The sequence below is a fragment of the Dasypus novemcinctus genome, chromosome 23 (assembly GCF_030445035.2).
Source record: "Dasypus novemcinctus isolate mDasNov1 chromosome 23, mDasNov1.1.hap2, whole genome shotgun sequence".
Classification (NCBI taxonomy): domain Eukaryota; kingdom Metazoa; phylum Chordata; class Mammalia; order Cingulata; family Dasypodidae; genus Dasypus; species Dasypus novemcinctus.
In genome coordinates this window covers 53,104,850-53,132,493 of record NC_080695.1, presented here as the reverse complement: position 1 = coordinate 53,132,493, position 27,644 = coordinate 53,104,850, and the positions used below count along the sequence as shown (strand labels likewise).

Here is a 27,644-nt window from a genome sequence, read left to right as displayed (position 1 = left end):
GTTCAATACTGTGTTGTTTACAACAGACAAAAAATGTGGAGGAACTATTTAAATTTCCAACCCCAGGAAATTGGTTATATAAATTACATCACAGTATTACTTATAAAACTAAAGAAAAGGAAAGAAGAAAGAAAGAAATAAAATGAATAAAATGAAAAAAGAACCTAAATTTCTAACAATGGGGAATTGTTTAAGCAATAATATTATAGTCACACAGTGGAATATTATGAAGCAATTTGACCTGATATCGTTTTACTCTTGTTAGAGATATCCATGATATAGTAACTGAATTCAAATTGGGGTATAGAAATATATGTATAATATGGCTCACTTTTATAGATAATACATTTGTATACATGTATATAAATAATAAGCAAGGAGAATTCCTAAAGGTTATATCAAAATTTTAGTGGTGGGACTGTGCTCTTCTGTCACTCTTTGTTTTCATTTTCCATTAATTCTATAGGATATGTGTAATTTTATAACATACAAATAATACATGTTTTGAAATGAAATCTATGCAAAAGTCCTTCAAGATATATCTTTACATGTAATTGTCTACCATGCCATTAATAAAAGCTTGCACACCACATGCTTTTGAATTAAATTATGTCTTGAACTTTTTCATGACACTAAACATCTGGGAAAAAATTTCTTCTCTGTGACTGCATCATACTCCTTCAATTTTGCTTTGGTGCTTTTCTTTCCCAGGGCCAGTGGGCTGTCAGGGCTTCAGTTATGCTCTGGAGCTCTGAATCCCTGCCCCTGCACCCAGCCTCGCCTCCCCCAAGAAGGCTAGTCCCTCCTGTCTCCGGCCTGATTCCCTGGGGGACTGCTTGTATGTGAAAGGAAAGGAGGGCCAGCCAGAGCAGCCTCTACTTTTCAAAGATTACCCTGTTCTCTCTGGCTGCAAACTATCAGGCAAAAGGCTCACCTCTCTTCACAGGGCTTTAGCTGTTTGAACCTTCTCCTTTCTGTCACATGGCAGGATCAAAATGAGCAAGTTCAGGAAGTGGACTTGGCCCAATGGATAGGGCGTCTGTCTACCACATGGGAGGTCCGCAGTTCAAACCCCGGGCCTCCTTGACCCATGTGCAGCTGGCCCATGCGCAGTGCTGATGCACGCAAGGAGTGCCCTGCCACGCAGGGGTGTCCCCCGCGTAGGGGAGCCCCACGCACAAGGAGTGCACCCCTTAAGGAGAGTGGCCCAGCACGAAAGAAAGCGCAGCCTGCCCAAGAATGGCACAGCACACAGGGAGAGCTGACACAACAAGATGATGCAACAAAAAAACACACAGATTCCCGTGCCGCTGATAAGGTAGAAGCGGTCACAGAAGAGCACACAGGAAATGGACTCAGAGAGCAGACAACTGAGGTGGGCAGGAGAGAGAAATAAATAAATAAATAAATTTTTTTAAAAAATGAGCAAGTTCTCTCCTCTTCAGCGTATGAACTCTCTCTTCTCATGTGTCTTCTTGAGTGAGTTTCCATTATATAGGCTCACAAAGTGGGCAGGGACTCAATTTGAGTCAAGCCCTTCTGACATGGTCGAATCAAAGCCCTAATTTTAACAGGTAATATAATCAAGACATGTCAGTTGAATCTAATGCATTCAAAGGGTATCACACACAGAGGAATGGATGAGTTTACAAACAATCTCTCTTTCTGGGATTCATAAATAATCTCAAACTGTCACAAATGTGTTGTGTGAATTAATCACCGTTTATCCATTAAATTATATTTGGTAGTTTAGCTTATTTCCAGACTTTTACTGGAAAATTGTGCTGCTGGAAATATACTCAGTCCATGTTTCTGGTATGTATATATTAAATTTGCTTGTCAGATTGTATCTAGCTATGAAATTAGATAGTTAGGTATGCAAATGTTCAACTTTCAAAAAAAATGTTCAATTTTGCTAAAGTGGTTGTACAGATTTACACTCCCAGAGAATCCTTGGATCAGGTCACCATGGGTCTGAGCACTTGTGATCACCTTCAATTCTGATAGGAGTGCAATGGTTTGGCCCTTTCGTAAAGTAATTTGGTAAAAGATAACCAGGGCTGTGAAACTGGCCATTCATTTTGGTTCAGGAATTCTATCTTTGAGAATTGCTACGAAGAAGAGATTCAGACTGCAAAAACTGTTTGGCATACAAAGATGTTCACTTGAGCATTGTTTATAACCATGGGAAAAATGAGTGGGTGAGTGGGTGGGTAGGAGAATCTCAATGGCCAAATTAGGAGAAAAGTAAAATAAATTGTAGTAGATTGACAATCTTGTGAGTGTAAATGATATCTCATGGTATTCTTGATTTATGTTTCACTGTTTGCTAATGAACTTGAACATCTCTTCATATGTTAATTATCTATTTGTATTTCCTCTTCTTGGAAAGGCCTGTTCAATTGTGGGGTTTTTTTTCCCATTTTTATTGAGTTGTTCATTTTTTTCTAATTTATTTATAGGATTCTTTTATATATATATAGTAATATATATATTATGTATATATATATTTGCATTAGAGAAGTTGTGGGTTTACAGACCAATCATGCATAAAATACAGGATTTCCATTTGCCACACCACCAGAACATTGCATTGGTGTGGAACATTTGTTACAATTGATGATAACACATTTTCATAATTGTACTATTATTTAAAGTCCATGGTTTAACTTAGGATTCCCTGTCTGTGCAATATAGTTCCATCAATTATTCAAAAATTTTTTATTGTTACCATATACAGAATCTAACATTTCCCCTTTTAATCATATTAAGATATATATTTCAGTGCTCATAATTACATTCACAATGTTGTGCTACCATCACCAACATCCATTACCAAAACATTCCCATCATTCCAAATAGGAACCCTGTATATTTTATGCTTTAACTTTCCCTTCCCAATCCCCACCCCACCCCCTGATATCCTCTATTCTAGATTCTGATTCTGAGTTTGCTTATTCTAATTTTATTAAATCAGTGAGATCATATAATATTTCTCCTTTTGTGTCTGGCTTATTTCACTCAACGTGGTGTCTTCAAGGTTCATCCATGTTGTTGCATGTTATCAGGACTTCATTCCTTTTTACAATTGAATAATATTCCATTGCATGTATATGCCCCACATTATTTATCCATTCATCAGTTGATGGATACTTGGGTTGCTTCTATTTGTGAATAATGCTGCTATGAAGATTGGTATGCAAATATTTGTTCGAGCTCATGATTTCAATTCTTTTAGGGTATATACCTAGAAGTGGGATAGCCGGGTCATTTGGTAGTTTTATACTTAGATTTCTGAGAAGCCACCAAGCTTTCTTCCACAGTGATTGAACCATTTTATATTGCCACCACCAATTAATGAGTGTTCCTATTTCTCCACATGCTCTCTAACACTTGCTATTTTCTGTTTTCTAAAAGTAGCCTTCTAATGGGTGTGAAATGGTATCTCATTGTGGTTTTGATTTGCATTATCCTGATGGCTAATGATGTTCGAGCATTTTTTCATGTGCTTTCTGGTCATTTGTATATCTTCTTTGGAGAGAGGTCTATTCAAGTCTTTTGCCAATGTTTTAATTGGGTTGTTTGTGTTTTTGTTAGGTTGAAGTATTATATATATATATATATATATATATATATATATATATATATATATTCTAGATATTAAACCTTTATCAAATATGTGGTTTCCAAATATTTTCTCCCATTGTGTAGATTGCCGTTTTACTTTCATGATTAAGTCCTTTGAGGAGCAAAAGTTTTTAATGTTGTTGAAGTCCCATTTACCTATTTTTTCCTTTTGTTGTTTGTGCTTTAGGTGTAAAGTCTGAAACGATTGCCTAATACAAACTCCTAAAGATGCTTCCCTATGTTTTATCTAGGAGTTTACAGTTCTAGCACTTGTATTTAGGTCTTTGATTGATTTTGAGTTGATTTTTGTGTATGGTGTGAGATAGGGGTCTTCCTTCTCTTTTCTTTTATTTATTTGCAAATGGGGATCCTGTTTTTCCAGTACCGTTTGTTGAAGAGACTTTCTTTCCCAATTGAATGATCATTGCCACTTTATCACAAATCAGATGGCCATAAATATGAGGGTTGATTTGTGAGCTCTCAGTTCAATTCCACTAGTCTATATGTCTGTCCTTGTGCCAGTGCCATAAGGTTTGATTACTGTGGTTTTGTAATCAGACCTCCGACTTAATTCTTCTTTTTCACGACGGTTTTAGTTATTGGAGGCAACCTGACTTTCTATATAATTTTTTAGGAAATACCAGCGATTGAAACTGGATCTCTTGAACATTGTACATGCGAAGCAGGTGCTCAACCCCTGAGCTACACCCAATCCTTGCCATAAAAATTTGATGATTGGTTTTTCCATTTCTGGAATTGTATTGAATCTATAAATTGCTTTGAGTAGTATTGACACCTTAACTATATTTAGTCTTCCAGTCCATGAACATAGAATGGCCTTCTATTTATTAAGCTCTTCTTTGATTTCTTTTCACAGTGTTTTGTAGTTTTCTGTGTACAAGTCCTATATATACTTGGTTAGATATATTTCTAGGTATTTGATTCTTTTAGTTACTATTGTGAATGCAACTTTATACTTGATTTCTTCTGATGTGTTCATTTCACGTGTATAGAAACACTACTGATTTTTGGCTGTTGATCTTATATCCCACCAATTTTCTGAATTCATTTATTAGCCTAGAAGTTTTTTTGTACATATTTCAGGATTTCTGCATACAGGATCACATCATCTTCAAGTAGGGAAAGTTTTAGTTCTTCCTATTCAATTTGGATGCATTTTTATTTTCTTGCCTAATTTCTCTGGCAAGAACTTCTAGCACATTGTTGAATAACAGTGATGACAGAGCATCTTTATCTTGTGCCTGATTTTAGAGGGAAAGCTTCCAGTCTTTCACTATTAAGTAGGATGTTAGCAGTGGGTAATTTTCATATATGACCTTCATCATTTTGAAGAAGTTTCCTCCTTAGTGTTCTATGTTTTATCAGGAAGTGGTGCTGGATGTTGTCAAGTGCCTCTTCTACATCAATTAAGGTGATAATGTTGTTGTGTTTTTTCCTCATTCTGTTAATGTGATTTTCTTATGTTGAAACAATCTTGCATACCAGGGATAAATTCCACTTGATCATGGTTTATAATTCTTTTAATGTGCTGTTGGTCTTGGTTTGTTGAGGATTTTTGCATTTATATTCATAGGAGAAATAGGTCTATGGTTTTCTTTTCTTGTGGTATGTTTACCTGGCTTTGGTATGAGGGTAATGTTGGTCTCATGGAATGAATTGGGTAGTGTTCGCTCCTCTTCAGTTTTTTTGGAAGAGTTTGACCATAATTGGAATCAAGTCTTCTTGAAGTGTTTGGTAGAATTCCCCTGTGAAGCCATATGGTCCTGTACTTTTCTTTCTTGGGAGGTTTTGGTTTACTGCTTTAATCTCTTAACCAATAATTGGTTTGTTGAGATCTTCTGTTTTATCTTTGTCAATGTAGATAGTTTGTGTGTTTCTAAAATTTTTTCCATATCTTCTAGGTTATTTAATTTATTGGCATACAGTTGTTCTTAGTAACCTCATAGTTCTTTTTATATCCTTTTCATTTCTGATTTTGGGTATTTGTATCTTCTCTTTTTTTCTGTTCATTCTAGTAAAAGGTTATCAATTTTATTGACCTTTTCAAAGAACCAACTTTTGGTTTTGTTGATTCTAATTTTTTGTTTCATATTTCATTTATATCCAGTCTAATGATTTTAATTTCCTTTTTTCTGCTTATTTTGGGTTTGGCTTTCTCTTCACTTTTTAGATTTTCCAGTTAGGTCTGGATTTTTCAAGTTAGGTCTCTGATTTGAAGTCTTTCTTCTTTCTTAATGTAAGCATTTAGAGCTATAAATTTCTCTCTCAGCACTGTCTTTGCTGAATCCTATAAGTTCTGGTATGTTATATTTTCATTTTCATTCACCTCAAGATATTTCCTAATTTTGCTTCTGATTTCCTTTTTAACCCATTGACTGTTTAAGGGCTTGTTGTTTACTTTCCATTTATTTGTGAATTTTCCATTTCTCCCTTTGTTATTGATTCCTAGTTTCATTCCCTTGTGGTCAGAGAATATGCATTGTATGACTTCAATATTTTTTAATTTATTAAGAGTTGTTTTCTGATCCAATATATGGTCTATTCTGGAGAATGATTCACTTGCACTAGAGAAGAATGTACATTCTGTTTTGTTGTTGTTTTGTTTGTTTTTGAGGTACTGGGGCCAGAGATTGAACCCAGAAGCTCATATATGGGAAGGCAGCAGTCAAGCACTGAGTCACATGGGCTCCCCTGAGTTGGTTTTTTCATTTGTTTGCTTGTTGCTTATTTTTGTTTTCAGGAGGCCTGGGGACCAAACCCAGGACTTCTTGTCTGGGAAGCAGGCACTCAACAACTTGAGACACATTTGCTCCCAAATATTCTGGTTTTGTTGGGTGAACTGTTCCATATATATATGCTCAGTCTAGTTGACTTAGAGAATCACTCAAGTCTTGTATTTCCTTATTGATTCATTTTACTAGATGTTCTCTGCCTTATTGAGAGTGGTGTATTAAAGTCTTTTACTATAAATGTAGAAACATTGATTTCTCTCTTCAAGTCTGTCAGTATTATTTGCTTCATGTATTTTGGGGATCTGCTGTTAAGTGCCTATATATTTATAATCGTTTCAACTTCATGGTGCATTGTTCCCTTTGTCAGTATATAATGGCCATCTTTGTCTCTTGTAAATGATTTTATTTAAAGTCTATTTATCTGATATTAGGATAGCTACTCCAGCTCTCTTGTGGTTACTACTTGCATGGTATATATATATTTTTAATCTCCTTTCACCCTCAGTCTACTTGTATCTTTGAATTTAAGGTAAGTCTTTTGTAGGCAGCCCTATAATTGGATCATGCTTTTTTTAATCCATTCTGCCAATTTCTGCCTTTAGACTAGAGAGTTTAATCCATTTACATTTAAAGTCATTACTGATAATACAGGATTTACTTCTGCCATTTTGCTATTTATCCTCTGTAAGTCTTATGCCTTTTTAAAAAATTCATTGAAATATATCACTCATACATAAACATACATAAACAATAAGTGTATAATAGTTGTGAACTTACAAAACAAACATATATAACATCAAACAACATAAATATCACTGTACGACCAATAACTTGCATTGTTTTTAAACCTTTTTAACTAATGATTAAAGAGCATTGTCAAAATATTACTACTAAACAAAGTTTTTCCCCTAACCAATCTGATTATTATCTTTATATCATTTATATACAAACATACATAAACAATTAAGTATATAGTAAAACATGCATAAGATCATACAGGGATCCCATACATCAACCCTCCACCAACACCTTGCATTGTCATGAGATGTTTGTTACAAACTATGAAAGAATACTTCAAAAATCTTACTGTTAATTATAGTTCTTGGGAAACGGACTTGGCCCAGTGGTTAGGGCGTCCATCTACCACATGGGAGGTCTGCGGTTCAAACCCCGGGCCTCCTTGTCCTGTGTGGAGCTGGCCCATGTGCAGTGCTGATTCGCACAAGGAGTGCCGAGCTACACAAGGGTGTCCCCCGCATAGGGGAGCCCCACGTGCAAGGAGTGCGCCCCGTAAGGAGAGCCGCCCAGCGTGAAAGAAAGTGCAGCCTGCCCAAGAATGGCGCCGCCCACACTTCCCATGCCGCTGATGGCAACAGAAGCGGACAAAGAAACAAGACGCAGCAAACAGACACAGAGAACAGACAACCGGGGGAGGAGAGGGGAGGGGAGGGAGGGGAGATTAAATAAATAAATAAATCTTTAAAAAAAAAATTATAGTTCTTATCTTACATTTGGTGTATATTTCCCCAACCCACCATATTATTATTTTTAAAATATATTTTTTTTATGACAGAAGTTGTAAACTTATAAAACAATCATGCACATGTGCAGAATTCCCAAACAACACCCCTCTATCAACACACAGTGGTGTGTCATTTGCTACAGATAAAATAATATCATCTGATTATTACCCTGTCCATAGTGTACATTTGGCTCACATTTTCCATACTGCCTCAGCATCAACACAGTACATCTTTTGCATAGATGCCAGAATATTATACTATTACTATTAACCACAGTCCATAGGTCACTCCAGCTATATTTTTCCCAAGCTTCTCCACATTCCCAATACCCTGCAGTACCGATATACATTTGTTCTAGCTAGCAAAGGACACTCTTGCATCGGTACCATCAAACACAATTCTCACCCACCTCTTGGTTTACTGTGCTATCCAGTTCCTAGATTATTCTCAAGCATTCTGTCAATTGACATGACATAACTAGACTACCATTTTCAGTCATATCCCCATTTTTAAACTAGCTGTTACTCACTGTGTGTTACCATCCACTCTATACATTTCCAGAATTTTATAGTAAAGCTACTTAAAACTTCTACATACATTAAAAATCAGTAGTCCACTCAGTGCTTCTCTTATCTCCTTTCAGAATCCACCACCTACCACCAGGTCTTGAAAATATTTTCCAATAATTTCTTCTAGAAGTTTTATGGTTCTTGCTTTTAGTTTTAGTTTTTTTTTTTAAATCCATTTTGAGTTAATTTTTGGATAAGGTGTGAGATAGGGGTCCTATTTCCTTCTTTCAGCTATGGATGTCCAATTCTTTAGCTATGGATTGTTCTGCCCAAGCTGTGTGGTTTTCACAGGCTAGTCAAAAATCACTTCACCATACCCGTGAGGGTCTGTTTCTGAACCATAAATTTGGTTCCATTAGTCTATTGTGTCTGTCTTTAGGCCAGTACCATGCTGTTTTTACCACTAAAGGTAGGTATTATGATTTAAAGTCTGGAGATGAGGGTTCACTTTTCCTTTTTATGATGTTTCTGATTATGCAGGACTCCTTGCCCTTACAAATAAATTTAATGATTGTGTTTCAATTTTTTCTTTAATGCTGGTGGAATTTTTATTGGGATTGCATTAACTCTGTATATCAATTTGAGTAGAATTGACATCTTAATATTTAGATTTCCAATCCATGAGCATGGAATGTTCTTCCAGTTATTTGTTTTAATATTGAGTTGCAGTTTCTGAATACAAATGCTTTACATCATTGGTTAAGTTTATTCCTGTCATATTTTATTTTCACCACTCTTTTGGCACTTTTAGTTACTTGTATAATTGGTATACTTGGTATAATCTTCTTTTCTAGATTCTCTTCTAGGCCCTTTTCTCCTGTGTTTTCTTTTCAGGCTCTAGCACACCCTTTAGTATTTCCTGAAACTCTGGTCTCTTGTTTAGAAATTCTCTCAGTTTCTGCTTATCTGTGAATATTCTAATTTCACCCTCACTTTTGAAAGACAGTCTTACTGAATATAAGAGTCTTGGCTGGAAGTTTTTCTCTTGTAATATCTTACATATATAAGACACTGTCTTCTTGCCTCCATGATTTCTCATGAGAAATTTGCACTTAATCTTATTGGATATCCCTTATATGTTATGCATTGCTTTTCTCTTGCTGTTCTCAGAATTCTCTCTTTGTCTTTGGCCTTTGATATTCTGATGAGTATGTGTCTTGGAGTTGGTCTATTTGGATTTTTTCAGATGGGAGTATGTTGTGCTTCTTGGACAGGGGTATCTATGTCCTTCAATAGGGTTGGGAAATTTTCTACCATTATTTCTTTATATATTCCTTCTGCCCTTTTTCCCTTCTCTTCTCCTTCTGGGACAGCCATGACAAGTATGTTTGCACATCTTTTGCTGTCATTTATTTCCCTGAGACCTTGTTCAATTTTTGCCATTCTTATCTTCATCTGCTCTTTTGTATGTTCACTTTCAGAGGCCATTTTTTCAAGCTCACCAATCCTTTCTTCTGCCTCCTCAAACCTGCTACTTTATGATTCCAATGTTTTCTGAATTTCATTTATTGTGCCTTTCATTCCCATAAGATCTGCTATTTTTCTATGTATGCTTTCAAATTCTTTTTTGTGCTCATCCAATGTCTTCTTAATGTCCTTAATCTCTTTAGCCATCTCATTGAATTTATTAAGGGGATTTGTTTGAACATTTATAATTAGTTGTCTCAACATCTTTATGTTATCTGGAGGCTTATCTTGTTCCTTTAACTGGACCATCGCTTCCTGTTTCTTGGTGTGGACTGTAATTTTTTGTTGATGTCTTTGTATCTGGCTTACTGGAGTATTTTTTCTGGGTGCAGTTTTTATGTTCAGTTAGGTCTTCCTACCATTTCTCCCTTGCTGGTTGTGCAGTAGGTGCCAAGCATGTAGTTGGTGCTATAAGCTGTGGAGGCTCAAGCTGCCTTCATTGCACCAGGAACCAATGAAGTTTCTTCCAACTTTCTCCTTTGCCAGGGGTAGGGACAGAGTCACAGCTCTGTGGAATAATCCACATGCAGGCCTAGACTATAGTTGCCCAGAGAGACTGATGAAGTTTCACATCCCTTTCTTCCTTGCCTGGGGCAGGGATGGAGCTCCAGGTATGGGCAGCAATCTATGCAGTGTGGGTCCAAGATATCTGCAGTTGGCCTGGTAGACTTCTGATTTTCAGTCTACGCCTGCCAAAGTTACCTGCATTTACTTATATAGGCTGGTGCAGGGCTCCTCAGCCTCCTCCCCACCAGAGGTGGGGATGAAGCCTAGGCGGGCTGCAGGCTGATCTGCATGAAAGAAACAGGTTCCTGCCAACACTGAGAGTTGCAGTCAGCCCGGCTTCCCTTCGGGCTGGGAGTGGAGTCAGAATGGCAGCTACTGGCCTCTTTCTGACTTGGGCTGGTTCTCACCCCAGCTCTTCCCAGGGTTATCTTTTAGCCAGCCAAGTCTCACATTCAGTAGCTGAAATTGGCAGCCAACCGTCTCCTTCTCCCTGTTTCAGGGAAATGGAACTTCCAATTCCCATCACAGAACAGCTCCTGGGGTGGCTTGTGCCACCACAATAGAATGATTACCAACCTCCGTGGCTTGGCCGGTAATTTCCCGGAGAGGCTGGCACAGGACCCCGCAGCTTCCTCCCTGCTGGAGATGGCACTGGGGCTAGAACTGCAATAAGGATGGGAAGAAGCCAGTGCCCACCAGCACTGGGATTTTCAGTCCACCCCACTTCCCCTTGTGCCAGGTGCGGAGTTAAGATGGCAGCTCCCGGCGTCTTTCTGACCTGGACAGGCTCAAACTTTAGCTGTTCTCAGGATTATACTGTAGCCCACTGAATCTCCTCATCATAGCTGAAACTGATGTCCAACCGTCTCTTCTTCCCCCATTTTGGGGAAGTGGAGCTTTCAATTACAGCCACAGAATAGCTCCCAAGGTGACTTGTGCCTCTAGTGTAAGATGGGCACAGACTCCAGGGCATGGAGCACTCTACTTACGAGTCTTCTCTGCAGATGGGCAGTCTCCTCTTTCCACTCCTTCAAGGATGTTGCAGGATGCTCTTCTGGCCTCCTGGAGCCCCCAAACAGGTGCTTCTGCTAGCTCCAGAGAGCTCTGGGTGTTTGTTAACTACCCTGTAGCAGGAGCTGACTCTAGGAGCTCCTTACTCTATTGCCATCTTGCTGGTTCTCCCTGTCTTATGCCTTTTTTATCCCTCACTTCCATTAATGCCTACTTTCATATTTATTTGATTTTTTTGCATTTACCATATTGAGTGCCTTCTCATTTCTATCATTTCCATCTGTTTTATTTGTGGTTACCATGTGGTTAAAATTTAACATTCTAAATACATAACGATCATATTTGGTTTGATACCAACTTAACTTCAATAGTATGCACATATACTTTTCCTATACCTCTCTGCCCCTCCATAATTTTTTTGTACTTATTACCACTTACATTTTTATACACTGTATGTCCAAAAACATATATTTATCATTACACTTTATGTATTTCATCTTAGCACCTGTAGGAAGTAACAAATGAGATTAAATACCAAACAATATATTACCATAATACTTGCATTTGTAATTACCCAAATGGTTAACTTTACTGCCAGTCTTTATTTCTTGATGCCACTTTAAACCATTGTCTTATGTCCCTTTCCCTTCTGTCTGAAGAATTCTCTTTAGCATTGCTTTTAGAGTCTAGTGATGATAAATTCCCTTAGCTTTTGTTTATGTGAGAATGTCTTGATCTCTCCCCCATTTTTGAAAGAAAGTCTCACTAAATATTAAACTTTTGGCTGGCAGTAGTTTCATTTCAGCAGTTTAAGTATTTCAGTCAACTGCCTTTTTTGCCTCCATGGTTTCTGATGAAAAATCAGCATTCAGTCTAATTGGGACCTCCTTGAACATAACATGTTGCTTTTCTCTTGCAGCTTTCAGAACTCTATCCTTACCTTTTGTATATCATAGAGTGATCATTATATGATGGGGTGTTTTTCTTCCTGTTTATCCTGTTTGGGTTTTCTGAAATTCTTGGTTGTGCATATTCATGTCTTTTGCTAAGTTTTGGAAGGTTTCTGTCATTATTTCTTTGACTATTCCTTCTGCCCTTTACCTTTGTTTATTGGTATGTATGATGGTGTCCTAGACGTGCTGTAGTCTATTTTCACTATTAATATTTTTTTTCTTTCTGCTTCTCAGCCTAACTCATTTAAAGTGACTTGTCTTCAAAATCACTAATTTTTTCTTCTGCCAGCTCTAATCTGCTTTTGAACCCCTCCTGGGTATTTTTCATTTCAGTTATTGTGGTTTTAAACTCTAGCAGTTCTGTTTATTTCCTTTTAAAAATTTCTACCTTTTTACTAAACCTCTCATATTGCTTGTTCATGTTTTTCTGATCTCCTTTAGTTCTTTCTATTTTCCTTCATCTCCCTGAGCATTTTTAATATCATTTTCTTAAATGCTTTTTGGTATGTCCACATTCTTCTCATCTTTGTTGGTGTTTTCTGAATTTTTATCCTCTTCCTTTGGGCAGGCCATCATTTCCTGTTTCTTTGCTTCTCTTATTCTCTTTTGTTGCACACTGTACATTTTAATATTTTAAAATATTAACTCTGGGGTTTATTCCCTGAGATGTCTGTTTCTTGATTTTGTGACCTCCTGATGATGAACTGGAAGCAAGAAGCTGAAAGTCAACAGAACCTGAAAGAGAAGGGAGAGGCTAGAATGTGTGCATTGCTATGTTCCAGAGCAGCTAAGGACCAAGGATCACAGGCAGATAGCCCAGAATGCCAGTCTTTGAGGAGAAAGCAACTCCTTGATGATGCTTTGATTTAGACTTCTCCTAGCCTCAAAATTGAGCTAATACATTCCTATTGTTTAAGCCAACCCATTACATGATATTTACTTCAGCAATGAAGAAACTAAAACAGTGAATTTTGGCAAATGTATACTAAATATCATGTAAATATCAAGATAGAGAACATTTTTATAACCCTTAAGAGTTCCCTCATGCCCTTTGCAGTCAATCCTTCCAACTCCCAGTCCCAGGCAATTACTAAATAGTTTGTTGTTACTATAAATTAATTTGTCTTTTAAAAATAACTTCTAAAGATTACTTTTGAGATTCATCCTTGTTGTTGCATGCATCAGTACTTACTTTCTTTTTACTTTAAAAATCAGAGTTTGAATTTTTCCTGTCTGTGCCCACCCCCAATAATGGACTTTATGGCCCACTCCTCCCTTTCCACCATTTGTGATTTCTGAGCTTAAAGAGCCTCACTGTGTTTCTTTACTCTAAAAACAGGAGCATGTCCCTGCATTCACTTATGCGTCCTATGACCCCTTTTTAAAGGTGGCCATGGGTGGCTACCTTCAATGAATTCCTGGAAGCTTCTTTCCAATTAAAAGAAGCCTACAAATTCACCTGGTCACTGGTGCTCCCTGTGCAGTGAGGAATTCTGGCAGCTTGGGCTTTGGAGACTCCTGGATTTCCTATGGGGACCTCAGCCTCCTGCATGGGGCAGCTTGGATAGTTTCTGGCCTGAGTGGCTGTGTCCAGATGGTCCTTCATGAGCTTTCTTCACTTTCAGGACAACCCTGAGAAGACAGCTGCAGCAGAACGAGGGAGCTTTTACGTAACAGGGGACCGAGCCCGCATGGACAAGGATGGCTACTTTTGGTTCGTGGGAAGAAATGATGATGTGATCAATTCCTCAAGGTCAGTTTGTCTGTTCTTTCCCCTCCCTTTGAACATTCCAGGGACCTGGGGAGGGGAAGCCATTTTGAAGGGTTTGTTTTTCTCTTTTAGCTACCGGATCGGGCCTGTTGAAGTGGAAAGTGCCCTTGCCGAGCACCCGGCTGTCCTGGAGTCTGCTGTGGTCAGCAGCCCGGACCCTGTCAGGGGGGAGGTAATTAGCCCAGCCAAGCATCTGGTCTCCCAGTCTCAAACCTTTGAGCACCCAACAGAGTAAGCAGGAAGGTCCAGATTCCCCCACATCTCACCCCCATCCAGGTCCCTCAAGGTCTGAATGCCACCACAGGCTCATGCATATGAGGACCTGTGAGGTACCCTAATGCTTACCTTTGGGTAAAGCATTGCCCTCATGTCTTGAGAGATATAAATACTCTCTAAAAGGGTAGACAGTGGCTGCATTTTTCCCAATTGCCTGTCCAATCCCATGCCTAGTTATCTTCCTCCTCAGGAAAACCTAGAAATAATTGGCTCTATGGAGTTAGTGAAGCTTTTCTCTGCATTTTAAGAGAAGCAAGTTGGCTCCTAAAGTCATTTCAGGTCTGGAGAATAGTTTGGGAAATAGTTAAGGGTCTGAAATCAGTCCACAAAAACTAACGCTCCCAATAATAAATCCTGGAAAGGCAGGCAACAGAAAAATTGGTGGTGTCCATTTTGCTGACTTCCCCCAAAGAACCATAGATATGAGCTGGTAAGACGTGAGCTGGTGAGATGTTGGGCTGGTAAATGTGAGCCCTTATTCACAAGGTTAGCTTAAGGAAAGAAGGTTTGTTATACAAGCCTGGATCCTTTTCCTTTTCTTTTATTATTTTTTCCTGGCAGGTTGTAAAGGCATTTATAGTCCTTTCTCCAGCCTACTTATCTCATGATCCAGAGGAACTAACCCGGGAACTCCAGGAACATGTGAAAAGGGTGACTGCTCCGTATAAGTACCCAAGGAAGGTAAATGTCTGCGGGTTCTAGGAAAAGCTGAGCTAGAAAATCACATCCAGGTACCTACTCAGGGCCAGGCCCTGTGCCAGGCTCTGGGGAAGACAAAGATACATATAACACAATCCCGGCAGTTGCTTCAGGCCTTTTTCACTTTCTTCACTGGACCCTCTCCAAAGCACATTTTATTCTTATTCTCAGTGATATATGAACAAGATTCAGGTGTTGAAACACTCTCAAAAAGATCAGGTGCTCCAGGCTCTACTTGTTTTGACTGATGCCAGTTGGAGAAAACTATGAGTGATGGAGTTATTCCAGTGAAGTGGAAGAGGGTAATGATTCTTCCAAAACAAGTCTTTCTGGGAAATGTTGGTTTCAGGGTTTTATTTATTTTGTTTTGTTTTGTTTTTGTCACCAGGTGGCCTTTGTTTCAGAACTTCCAAAGACAGTTTCTGGAAAGATCCAAAGGAGTAAATTGAGAAACCAAGAGTGGGGGAAATGAGGTGCAGCCCCAGAAAGGCCCCATAGACCTCTGAGGGTTCCAAGAGGAATGGGCAGGTCAGCTCCTGCTTGGAGCATCAGCCTCTCAACCTGTGGACATCAGAGGCTTTCAACTTCCAAATGGTCATCATCAGAATCATTGGATGGCCCTGGGTATGAGCAGAAGGAGATCATTCACCCAGCATTCATGGCCACTGCCCAGGCTAGTAAATGACTTATGCCTCTAGAGGCATGCTTCCATCTGCCCACTGGTCTCACTTATTGGGAATTTCTAGCTGTTCCAGTGAAGGACAGGTCACCATAGCCTCTCACCACTTGTGATCTCATGCACTTCCAGTAGGAGAGTAATCGTTTGACCCTAATAATTATATCCAGGGTCATGAATGTAGTCATACCATTTAATTCATAAATTCCATGTTCGGGAATCACTACAAAAGAAAGGATTCAAAATGCGGAAAATGTTGGGTACATAAAGTGTTGTTTAAAACTGTGGAATACTTGATACTAATGACCATGCTTGTGAGCCTGTGCACCTGAAATAAGAACAAGGCCTAGAGCTGCAGGGTGCCTAAGAGTTACCTCCTAAGAGCCTCCATGTTGCTCAAATGTGGCCAGTCTCAAAGCCAAATGCAGCATGTAAATGTGTTGCCTTCCCCTCAGCATGGGACATGACTCCCAGTGATGAGCCTCCCTGGTGCTGAGGGATTACTACCAAGTACCAGCTGATGATGTAACGAGAAAATGACCTTGAATAAAAGGGTCAACTCGGACCAACTGAATATCTCAATCTACATATAATACCAGGAGTTAAAAATGCTTTTTGACCTGAATCAAAGGGGGAAATGGAAAGGACAAATGAGTTTATATGGCTTTGAGTCTCCAAAAAGAGCCGGGAGGTTATCAGAGGGGTTGCCCTTATGCACACCTGAGCAGAGTCCCAGAGACAGATAAAGTAGATACAACCCCGGGTATTGGTTCTTCTGAGGGCTACAGAGACCCACAGGTTCTATGGTCATGGCAGATGGAGTTCTGTGCCATCTCAGTTGGCCCTACTTTGGAGTTTGTGTTTCTGTGTGATGGGGCTGGACTTAGATGTGATCTTTGTCCACAGGTCTCTACTATTACTTTTACTGGAACTGTAGGTGTTGCTGGGGTTTAATGTATACCCAGGGGACCTGAATCTCTGGACTGACCATGTGATAGCCAGGCCCTGAGCCTCAACAGACTTGCAACTCCTACACTCTGGTTTATTGGACTTACCCCACTCAGCTAACATGGAGGTGAAGAAGGTCAACCACCACACCAGGGAGCCAAGAGTACCTACAATTGAAAGCAGGAGAATTGCATCCATCATCCATGTGGAATCTAAGCCCCCTCTTGATGTAGATGTGGAGTGGACACAACCACTCTAAGGTCCACAGGATGGAGGAATGAGTATGGATTAGAGTGGACTTACTGATATTCTATTCATTAACTATTGTGATTAGTAATCGAAGAAAATGTGGCTTTGGTGTGGAGAAAGTGGCCATGGTGCCTGCTGGGGGTAGGGAGTGGGAGGAAGAGATGTGATGCGGGGGCGTTTTCGGGACTTGGAATTGTCCTGGATGGTATAGCAGGGATAGTTACCAGACATTGTATGTCCTCCCATGGCCCACTAGGTGGACTGTGGGAGAGTGTGGGCTATGATGTGGACCATTGACCATGAGGTGCAGCGGTGCTCAGAGATGTATTCACCAAATGCAATGAATGTCTCATGATGATTGCGGAGGTTGTTGTTATGGGGGGAAGAGTGGGGTAAGTGGGATGGGGGGTATATGGCGACCTCGTATTTTTTGAATGTAACATTAAAAAAATAAAGACAAAATAAATAAATAAAACTGTGGAATAAATGGGGAAAAAATCAATACCCAAACATTTGGAAAATGATTAACTAATCTGTATTAAGCTAACTCAATAACATATTACATAGCCATTAAAATATTTAAGGAGAGTTTATCATCTCTTTGGAATAACTTGTTATATTAATTTTTATATACATTTTTATTTATATTTTTTATTAGAGTAGTTGTTTACAGGAAAATCATGCATAATATACAGAGTTCCCATATATGCCCCTCAAACATACAGTTTCCCAATTATTACCACTTGCATTCATATGTTTCTTTGTTAAAATTGATGAAATAGTGGGTGTAGCTCAGTAGTTGAGCACCTGCTTCACATGTATGAGGTCCTGGGTTCAATCCCTGGTACTTCCTAAAAAACTGATGAAATAATATTATTATAATTATACTACTGACTGCAGTGCATACTTTACATTAGGGTTCACAATTTGTGTTGTACAGTCTGATGGATTTTTAGTTTTAATTTTAGTTAACATATATACGACCTAAAATTTTCCTTTTACCACTTTCAAATATACAATTCAGTGGTGTTATTTACATTCATAATGTTGGGTTACCATCACCACCACTCATTACTGAAGCTTTTCCATTACTCCGAAAAGAAACTCTGTACCAATTAAGCATTAACTCCCCATTCCCTACCAGCACTCCAGCTCCTGGTAAGCTCTATTCTAGTTTCTGACTCTATGAATTTGCTTATTCTAATTATTTCATTTTAGTGAGATCATGCAGTATTTGTCCATTTATGTCTGGCCTATTTCACCTATGATGTCTTCAAGGTTTACCTATGTTGTCACATGTTTTAGAACTTTGTTCCTTTACACAAGTGAATAATATTCTATTGCATATATATGCTACATTTTCTTTATTATGGAATCAGTTGATGAATACTTGGGTTGCTTTCCTCTTTTGGCAATTGTAAATAATGCTGCTATTAACCTCGGTGTGCAAATATCTGTTCAAGTCCCTGCTTTCAATTCTTTTGGGTATGCCTAGAAGTGGAATTGCTGGGTCATATGGTAGTTGCATATTTAACTTTTCTGAACTGTTTTCTACAGCTGCAGTTTTACATGCCCACCAACAATGAACAAATATTCCTATTTCTCCACATCCTCTCTAACACTTATTTTCCATTTTTTAAATGGTGGCCATTCTGGTGGATATAAAATGGTATCTCCTTGAGGATTTTTTTTTTCACAGATTGAATATTTTATTTAAAGCAGTTTTATTGCTATATAGTCACATACCAAACAGTCTATCCAAAGTGTACAATCAGTGGCTTTTAGCATAATCACAGTGTTGTGCCTTCATCACCACAGAAAACTGTAGAACAATTTCATTACCTATTTAAATAGTAAAGAAATAGGTTATAGGTATAGCCTTTTTCTCTCAGGATTATAGGCATCTGATTATCTTTCACAGGGATTTACTGGCAGGAGGCTGTGTGTTACTGCTGTTCTTTGGTTCAATCTGTTCTAGGTCTTTAGGACTGTCCCTGTTAGTTGTTCAATTCCAGGCCCTGGACCCCAGTAATGGGTTGCAGACCCGCTTCCTAGGGCCTTGGGGAGAGAGGCTGCCAAGGCAGAAAAAAACCTCACTTACTTTTATTTTTTTTTTTAAGATTTATTTTTTATTTATTTCCCCCTCACCCTCACCCCCCACCACCACCATTGTCTGCTCTCTGTGTCCATTTGCTGTGTATTCTTCTGTATCCACTTGCCTTACTGATGGCACTAGGAAATTGCATCTCTTTTTTTGTTGTTGTTGTGTCATCTTGCTGCATAAGCTCTCCCTGTGTGCAGCGTCACTCCTGGGTGGCTGCACTTTTCACACAGGGCAGCTCTCCTTGCGGGCACACCCCTTGCGTATGAGGCACCCCTATGCAGGGACACCCCTGTGTGGCACAGCACTCCTTGTACTGCACATGGGTCAGCTCACAGCACGGGTCAGGAGGCCTTGGGGATCCAACCCTGGACCCTCCATATGGTAGATGGTCTCTATCAATTGAGCCATGTCCGCTTCCCCTTTACGTGCTTTTAACTTCCTCCCATGAACTTCCTTGGTTGGCCAGCAGATGGCGCTCTTCAACAGCCCTCTCAGTTCAAAGCCTGGTCAGAGCATGTGCTTTGAACACGGACCAGATCAATGTGATAAAGGATTCTACCTGGCGCCTAAGAGCCTTGCAATTCAAATTTTCACAGAGGCAGCTCTCCAACCTCTGCTTGCAGCCCCATCTCTTCCTGAATTGGATATAATTCTACTCCCCTCTGTGTCCTCAACAACCAGTCCTGGTCAGTGGGAGAGTGCTTGAGGAGGCTAGATTTCTGTAGTTCTATGCAGGCTTCCAGGGAAAACAGTGGTGCAACCCTTGCCAACCTGGAAGGGCTTGTGGGACACAGCAGACCAAATTTATAGATCAAAAGCTGTCAGCCTCAGACTTCCTCTCCTGTTTCCTGGGAAGGCGGATTCCTGCAGCCCCCTTTGTTTGTAGCCCCCAGCCTGAGACTGGAGAACTCAAAATTGTCTATAGGGTGGGGGAAGGCACCAGCAGCTACAGCTGCTTTAACTCCCAGTTTTCTTGCACTTTGTCCCTCTCTCTTCTGAGCAGTGTCCAGCCTTCCCCTGGTATCCTAAACCCTAGAACACTTTTTTCCAGGCCATTTCTCCCTGCCCTCTAGCTATTTTTCTGATCTGCTATGTCTTTCTAGTCTGCTATTTTCTCGGAAGTCATATCATTATTATTTTTTTTTTTTGAGGTACCAGGAGCCAGGGATTAAATCTAGGACCTTGTATGTGGGAAACCAGCACCAACCACTGAGCCACATTGGCTTCCCTGAGTTGATTTTTTCATTTGTTTTGCTTGTTGTTTGTTTTTTTCAGGAGGCACGAGGAACTGAACCTAGGACCTCCCAGGTGGGAGACAGGTGCTCAATGGCTTGAGCCACATCTGCTCCCTATTTTATTTTTTAATCTTCAAATTTTTCTGCCATAAGACAGAAATGCATGATAGGAATGGCTCAACATCTTCACATTAAACACTTAGATTCATTTTCATTTGCAAGTTTTTCTAAAAATAACTAGCAATTTCATAATCCCACCCATGTCCAAACATTATCACAGATTTAATTGACCATTAAACAGTAGTTGCCAGCAGCAAAGAGCTGGGACACTTTCTGTGTATTAGTAGTGTCTTTTAAATTTACCCCCCAGGAGTATCATGATTACAAATCTCATTGTACTGGCGACCCCCAAGGTGACTGATGTCCTCAAAATAAACTCCCTGCTTACCATGGAGACCTGTATCCCAGTACTTAAAGAAATGCTTTTCCTCTCCTAGAACTACCTGGGGTATTTTTCTTGCAGGGAATAGCACATGCAGATCTGATTATTTAAATCATCACTGCTAATAGGAAAATTAGATACCTGATATTAGTGCTCTCTGTTAACTATGTACAAAACATACTTTAAAAAACATGGGATGGTGATGCCCACTCCACCTCTAAATTGAGAGGGCATAGACCCCACATGGCTGATGGATGGAATTCTCCTGCTTACAGTTGTAGACCCTCTTGGTTCCTTGGTGTGGTAGCTGACCATTCTCACCTCCTTGTTAGCGGATCTGGGTAAGTCCAACGAACTGGAGAGTAGGCGTTGCAATTCTGCTGAGGCTCAGGGTCCAGCTGGCACATGGACGGTCCAGAGATTCAAGTCTCCGGGGCATACACCAACCCCAGCACCAACCACAGGTTCAGTAAAAGTGATAGAAGAAGCATGTGTAGAGAAGTCACATCTGAGTCCAACTCCATCACACTCAGGAGCACAAATTCCAATGTAGGGCCAACTGGCAAGGCACCAAACCCGAGAGCCATCCGCTATGACCATAGGACCTGGGTGTCCATTCCCAGGGTCCTCAGGCTGGAGGAATAAAATATGGACTAGAGTGGACTTACTGGTATTTTATTATAGAATTATTGTGACTCTAGCAATGGAAGAAACTGTATCATTGATGTGGAGATAGTGTCCACAGGAGCTGCTGAAGACAGGAAGAGGGATAAAGAAGTGTGATATGGGGGCATTTTTGGGACTTGGAGTTGTCCTGAATGATATTGCAGGGACAGATGCAAGACATTATATATCCTGCAATAACCCAATGAATGGACTGGGAGGGAGTGTAAACTACAATGTAAACTATAATCCATGCTATAGCAGTGCTCCAAAATGTACTCATCAAATGCAATGAATGTGCCACACTAATGAAAGAAGTTGTTGATATGGGAGCAGTGGGGGTTATGGGGAGTGGGGTATATGGGAACCTCTTATATTTTTTAATGTAACATTTTGTGTGATTTATGTATCTTTAAAAAAAGATAATTTTTAAAAAACCATGGGTTGCTTGAAACTATATCCAAGAGAACTACTTTGAGGTGGGTTTTTTTTTATTAGTTGTAAACAAAAGAGATATACACTGACATATATCTATACACAGAGATATACACTGAGTATTTTCAATGTTGTGCATATCTTCATTTGTAGAGCTACAAAGACAAAGTGTTGACACTCACACCTTCACACACAACCCACACCCTACACACAGAGTGTGAATATAAATGCTATAAGTGGCCTTGGCTGTTCACTGGAGTTTTTATATTACCAAGTGATGATGAAATATCTGATTTGCATTAGTCCTGAGAAGATGCTAGAAGGAAATGATGGTTCTGAAGCTCTTTGGAGTGGCACAATCATGTAAAATGCTTGCATACTTACACTTAAGACTTCTGAACACATCCAAAGTTTCCTAACTTGAGCCCACCCAAAAAAGTCAAAACAAAGCAGCAAGTTTAAAAATAAATCAAAACAAAAAATTTTTTAATAATCAAAGTATACAAATAGTTAGGAAATGCATATTTACCAGTAATTATTTTTAAAGACTGAAATGTGTACTGAAGGAAAATGCAATTGTCTGACAAAACTTTAAAGAGCAACTTCCCAATGCTTACATATGCACTGACCTAAAGAGCAGTGGGTAGCGTCATTAGAATTGCGAGGCTTATAGCAACTCTAGCAGCGAAAAATTACCATATAAGCAAGTCTGTTAAGTGTGCAATTTATTAAAAAATTACTGTCACTGTTATTCATGCTTGTGTAAAAAAGAATTGCACTTTGTTGAGTATCTTATCCTTTCATAAAATTAAACTGTATATCACATCTTTTACTATTTACTTGTTTATGTATGTTCATGTATAAATGATATAAATATAATAATAATAGAGTTGGTTGAGGAAAATACTTTGGTTAGTAGTAATATTTTGACAATGCTCTTTAACGATTAGTTAAAAAGATTTAACAACAATGCAAGTTATTGGTGGTAGGGCAAGTTATGAGAGTCCTGTATGATTTTATATATGTTTGTTTTGTAAGTTCACAGCTATTATAATACACTTATTGTTCATACATATTGTTTATGTATGTTTATGTATGAGTAATATACTTCAAATTAATTTTTAAAAATTAAACTGTATAAAAATTATAACTAAACCAATTTCAAGCACCACTACAGTCACATTTACTGTATATTCATATTGCATCTACTATTGAGGGTACGATTATGATGAAAGGCTAAGCTAAAAGTAGCCAGGCTAATATTACAGTTTAGTTTTACAGGCATGTGGTTTCTTTCCTTTCCATTTATTCAAAGGCCAAACATTCAAAAATGCTTAGGCCAGTAAAGGAGCCCTTGGCGGAATCCATTGCTTCTGAGTATCAGTGGTTTAATATACATTCAAAGCTCTATAACAAATGAATGCTTTCTTCATTTTAGGACAACGTCTTGCACACAAGATGTTAAGGAACTGTTCCTCACTACACCTTTAGAAAAGGCAGCACCTATAGATTAGATTAAGAAGCACATCCAGATATCTACTGGTAGTGTAAGAAAATGGCACTATTATTCAAGAAGGCAACATTATTGCACATGGCATTACTAAAGCTTTTCTTAATTAAAACATGTTCATTAGACATTTGGAGTGGGAGGATATCTCAATAAGCACTTTTTTCCCCCTAATTTTGTTTTCTGTATTGGGGGAAGAAAAGTAGCACAGTAGATGAGTAACAGTGTTTGTGATACATCTGGTTGTTCTTGAAGAACACACGTTCAGATAACAAGGAGAGTAAATTAAAATCAGTACAGTTTTCTCTGCCTACAGGGCCCACACCAAATCTTGGTGTGTATTTCCATCTTTCTCTCCCATTTCTGAGCAAACTCTGTTCTTTCCCCCATTTCCCAAATAAATTCTTTTTACTGGCCTAACTAAAAAAAAAAAAAATCAATACAACTGGGGAGCAGATGTAGATCAAGTGGTTGAGTGCCTGCTTCCCATGCAGAAGGACCGGGGTTCAGCATCCAGTGCCTCCTAAAGAAAAAAAAATCAGTACAACTGCTGTTTTTGTTTCCAGTATTTACATTACACTACTTAAACAGTAATTTCTGAGACATAATTAATGTTTCATTCTTTCCCTACTATTAAGTTTGGTTAAATTTCAATGTATACCAAACTGAACTTTTAGGTCAACTGCATTTGAGAGAGTGAAGGTAAGACTACTGAAGAAAACAGATTACCTGGTGACCCAAATCTCCGTCAATGGTGATTCTCCATCACTTCTCATCCTCTTATCTGAACTCTATCACAAAATAACATGAGGTTGAAGGAGTAAAGAGCGTCCCACTGAAGTTCTGGTGTTAGGATAGGGGTGAATGGCCCCGCTGGTCCTTGGTCAGAGCAGCTTCACTCTGTTCCTTGCTTGTCTTGGAAAGTTCTTCATAAATCAGCTCACCGAGGTCTTTGCTGCCACCTTCACTTGCTCCAGGCTATTCTCCCAAAGTGTGGGAGATTGGCTTAGTCTACTTTCTTCTTCAGCTGTCTCATATAAAGGCTGAGAAGGAGGCGGAGTCGGGGAGAGTTGGGGGCTTTGGTTAGGGTAGTATCTGGTACAATCTCATCCTGAGGCCAAGATCATCTTTCCACAACTTTCCACTGAATAATGGTCGTGTCTTTTCCACCAGTTGAAATCAGATGATTGGGTGTAAAACTGGCATTGGTAACGTGGCTGCTGTGGGCACTAAACTTATGACTGGGAACCTTTGTTTTGGAGTAGGGATAGTGAAACAGATGAACTTGGCAGAAGTCATCAGCCACAGCTATTGCCTTTCTCTTGTGGGATTGCACCAGGGCATTGATATCTGTCCCATCAGATCCTTCTGGCCAGACACCAAAGACATGAAAGTACACAGGCATATGTCATCCGATCAATATCCTTATGACCCAATTGATTCATTAGTTTGCAGCCATGTGAAATGTCCCAGGAAAACCTCTCGTAGTCTTCCGAGTTAGACGTTATATAGTTGTTGTCTGGAGACCAATCCAGGTGTGTGATATACCTGCACTTTCCATATCTGCTGTATTTTCTTCCATTTTCTGAGATGACATGGAGATAAATATTGTTGTCATGAGATCCTACAGTCAAAAAGGTACCATCTTCTGAGAAGCACATCACAGGGAGTTACTCATTTCCATCTGGGCAGATAGAAACAAGGTCTCTGGTTTCTGCATCCAGAACAAACCACCTGCCTGAGTGTGTTCCTATGGCCACCACTGTGCCCCTTGGATGCAGATCTGCACAGTGTTCTGGTTCATCTATGAGCCTGGTCCATTCCAGCTTGTGTTCCACTGAATTCCACATACACACCTGCCTGACCTGAACAAATGCCAAAAGCAAATCTTTAAAGGTATTGTGTGGCAAGACCCCAAAGTTCATCTGTTTGACCCTGTACTTCTATTTGGAAGCCATCATGAAAAGTTCCCTGTAAAATAGTTTTGTGATGTGCCTACTAAAAATGGACCTGCCTTTCCTTCTGCTACAGCTCTGATTTGTTGAGTATTGAGCGGGAACCTCTATTTCTCTTTCAGGATTCAGCTCATGATCCCACAGAATTTTTTTTCGGTCTTTCCCTCCTCCTGTTAATAACATCTCATTTCTCCACAGACAAAGTGAAAACACACTGCCATCAGGAGTCTTGACTTGTTTGCTGATTTGATATATACCTTTAGGCTCTTTCCCAGGTGTGGGTTCTACGGTGGTTTTGCTCCATGTAAGTATGACTCCACCTGAGTCTCCAGTAAGAACATTTCCATTCCTCAAGAATGCTGAACACTGCACAACTTGTTTTTTCATATTTCCCAAAGCTTCCTTGTTTTTTTGTTAGGAAATTGCCACTCTAGATTCAGAAAAAAAAAAAAAGAGATTTACCACATGTTATTATGGTATTTGCATCTGTTGGGAGGAACCGCACAGCCAAAACAGCATATGTTGTCCTTATTTCTGTTCCTTTTTATTTTTTCTGCTGGTCTCGTACAGTAAGCATGTGCTCATTGGAGTCATCAGTAATTCATAAATGAGCACCTGAATCTGTTTTTGAAAAATCCAGGCACCCACTTCCACCCTCAAAAGTCCAATTATTTGCCATGTGGCGAGACTAACTGAATCCCACACTCTGACACGGGATTGCAGAGGCCTTCCAGCTTTGTCCACTGCAGCAATCTGTCCAGTTGCAATTCTGATTTTGTCAGGCCATATAGCAAGGCATTTCTCATGGTCTGCATGACCCAGGTCATGTCATTGAGTTCTCTGTTCATAATTAAATAGGACTACTACTGATGCTATAGAATTAACTGTTCTGCCAGTTGGAAGAAGGCAAACATTAGCTCAACAACCCTTTCTTCTACAACTAAATACCCACACCAGTTTAAGCCTCTCAGGCAGCAGTTCTCTTCTGATGCCATCATAGTTGCCACAGTCAGAAGAAATGAACATTGTGTCTGCCCCATCTCATATAAACATTTTAATATACTCTCCTTCTTGGTTGATGATAACATCTGTATGTTTGTCTGCATTTTAATAACTTTTGATATTCATTTTGATGTTGAAGCTGTCCTCGATTATTTATTGCAATTACCATATGAATTTTCCCATGACTTTTGTGACTTTTCAGCTGCTGGTGGTCATTTTATGCTTTGGGTGGGAGTGGAATTCTTGCTTTCTTGAGTTTGTATATTTGGAGAGGCTGTGAAGAAGGTTGGGGAGGAGATGATGCTCGAATTTGTGGACTTGGATCATTAAAATGAGATTCCTCTTTTTCAGTTTTGGTGCCAGGAGAAAGGGTGTCTTTTCTTACAACTGGACAGAACTGGTGTGACTTGGTTTTCTGTTTCCAGCACTGCCATTGGTTATATAGGATATGGAAATATTATAGATTCTCCAATGCCTAGCTGGCCTTTACTTGGGACTCATTTTTTCACTGAGGCCACATGATCAGAGATTGCAAGATGCCTCAAAATATCAGCCAAAGCTGCTTTCAGAACAGTGATTCTGTCTTCTTGTTGAACTCATAACTTAAGAACTGAGAGGTGATCTTGAACTTCAGAGGTACTTGCAGCAGATATACAATCATCAAACCTGCCAGCAAAACCATCCATCTTGTGGAGAAGGCACAGGGCTCGGGGCTCAGCGGGAGGGGCATATCATTTAGGGTACCAACAGAGTGGCCTGATGTGAGGCTGACCAGCTGGCTTCACGAACAGTTCTAGCCATCCTTGTCTTGTCCTTGTCCCAGAGCACTTTCTGAAGCTTCTTATTCTAAATGGCGCTGCTCTGGGAGTTTTCCAGGGTAAGTTCTCACTCACCTGGAGCTCCAACCTCAAGAGTTTCCTCTGATGCCTGAGCAAAATTCAGCCCAGTTCAGGACACAGATGGCCCTCCCTGCAATGATCTTTCCCAACTGCTGGAATTTGTCTTGGATCTGCCCAAGAGCACCACGGGAAAAATTCAATACGGGAAGCCTTGGCACACATTGTGGAAGAGGTCTGGGCTAGCCCGGGTCCAGTGAGGCCAGCAGGGAGATTTATATTGTTCTCTCTCTTTCCTCACCTTCCCTTTGGGTCCTCCAACTCCCTTGGAATATATTAGATTCTTTAGAGCAGGACATGAATCTGATTTTGATTTGTCTTTCCCTGGTTAATAGCACAAAACTTTTCCATGTTAGATGTTGAAAGAAAGGAGAGA

General features: G+C 39.5%; 1 protein-coding gene and 1 pseudogene across 4 annotated transcripts in view; one reads left to right on the top strand and one right to left on the bottom strand.

The window, feature by feature from the left end:
• ACSM5 (acyl-CoA synthetase medium chain family member 5) overlaps nucleotides 1-23,079 on the top strand; it is a 45,862-nt gene extending 22,783 nt beyond the window's left edge. For 3 of the 4 annotated variants that reach the window (XM_071211311.1, XM_058286352.2, XM_058286351.2), the window contains 4 exons: nucleotides 14,036-14,163; nucleotides 14,254-14,353; nucleotides 15,019-15,138; nucleotides 15,545-23,079. In XM_071211311.1, coding sequence (XP_071067412.1) covers nucleotides 14,036-14,163; nucleotides 14,254-14,353; nucleotides 15,019-15,138; nucleotides 15,545-15,628 — 432 coding nt within the window. In that variant the 3' untranslated portion in view covers nucleotides 15,629-23,079. The remainder of the gene's footprint in view (nucleotides 1-14,035; nucleotides 14,164-14,253; nucleotides 14,354-15,018; nucleotides 15,139-15,544) is intronic. The other variant, XM_058286353.2, reaches the window with a different exon arrangement.
• A 1,185-nt stretch (nucleotides 23,080-24,264) lies between these two features.
• On the bottom strand, nucleotides 24,265-27,058 carry LOC101442566 (echinoderm microtubule-associated protein-like 4; annotated as a pseudogene).
• Between the last annotated feature and the right edge of the window lie 586 nt (nucleotides 27,059-27,644).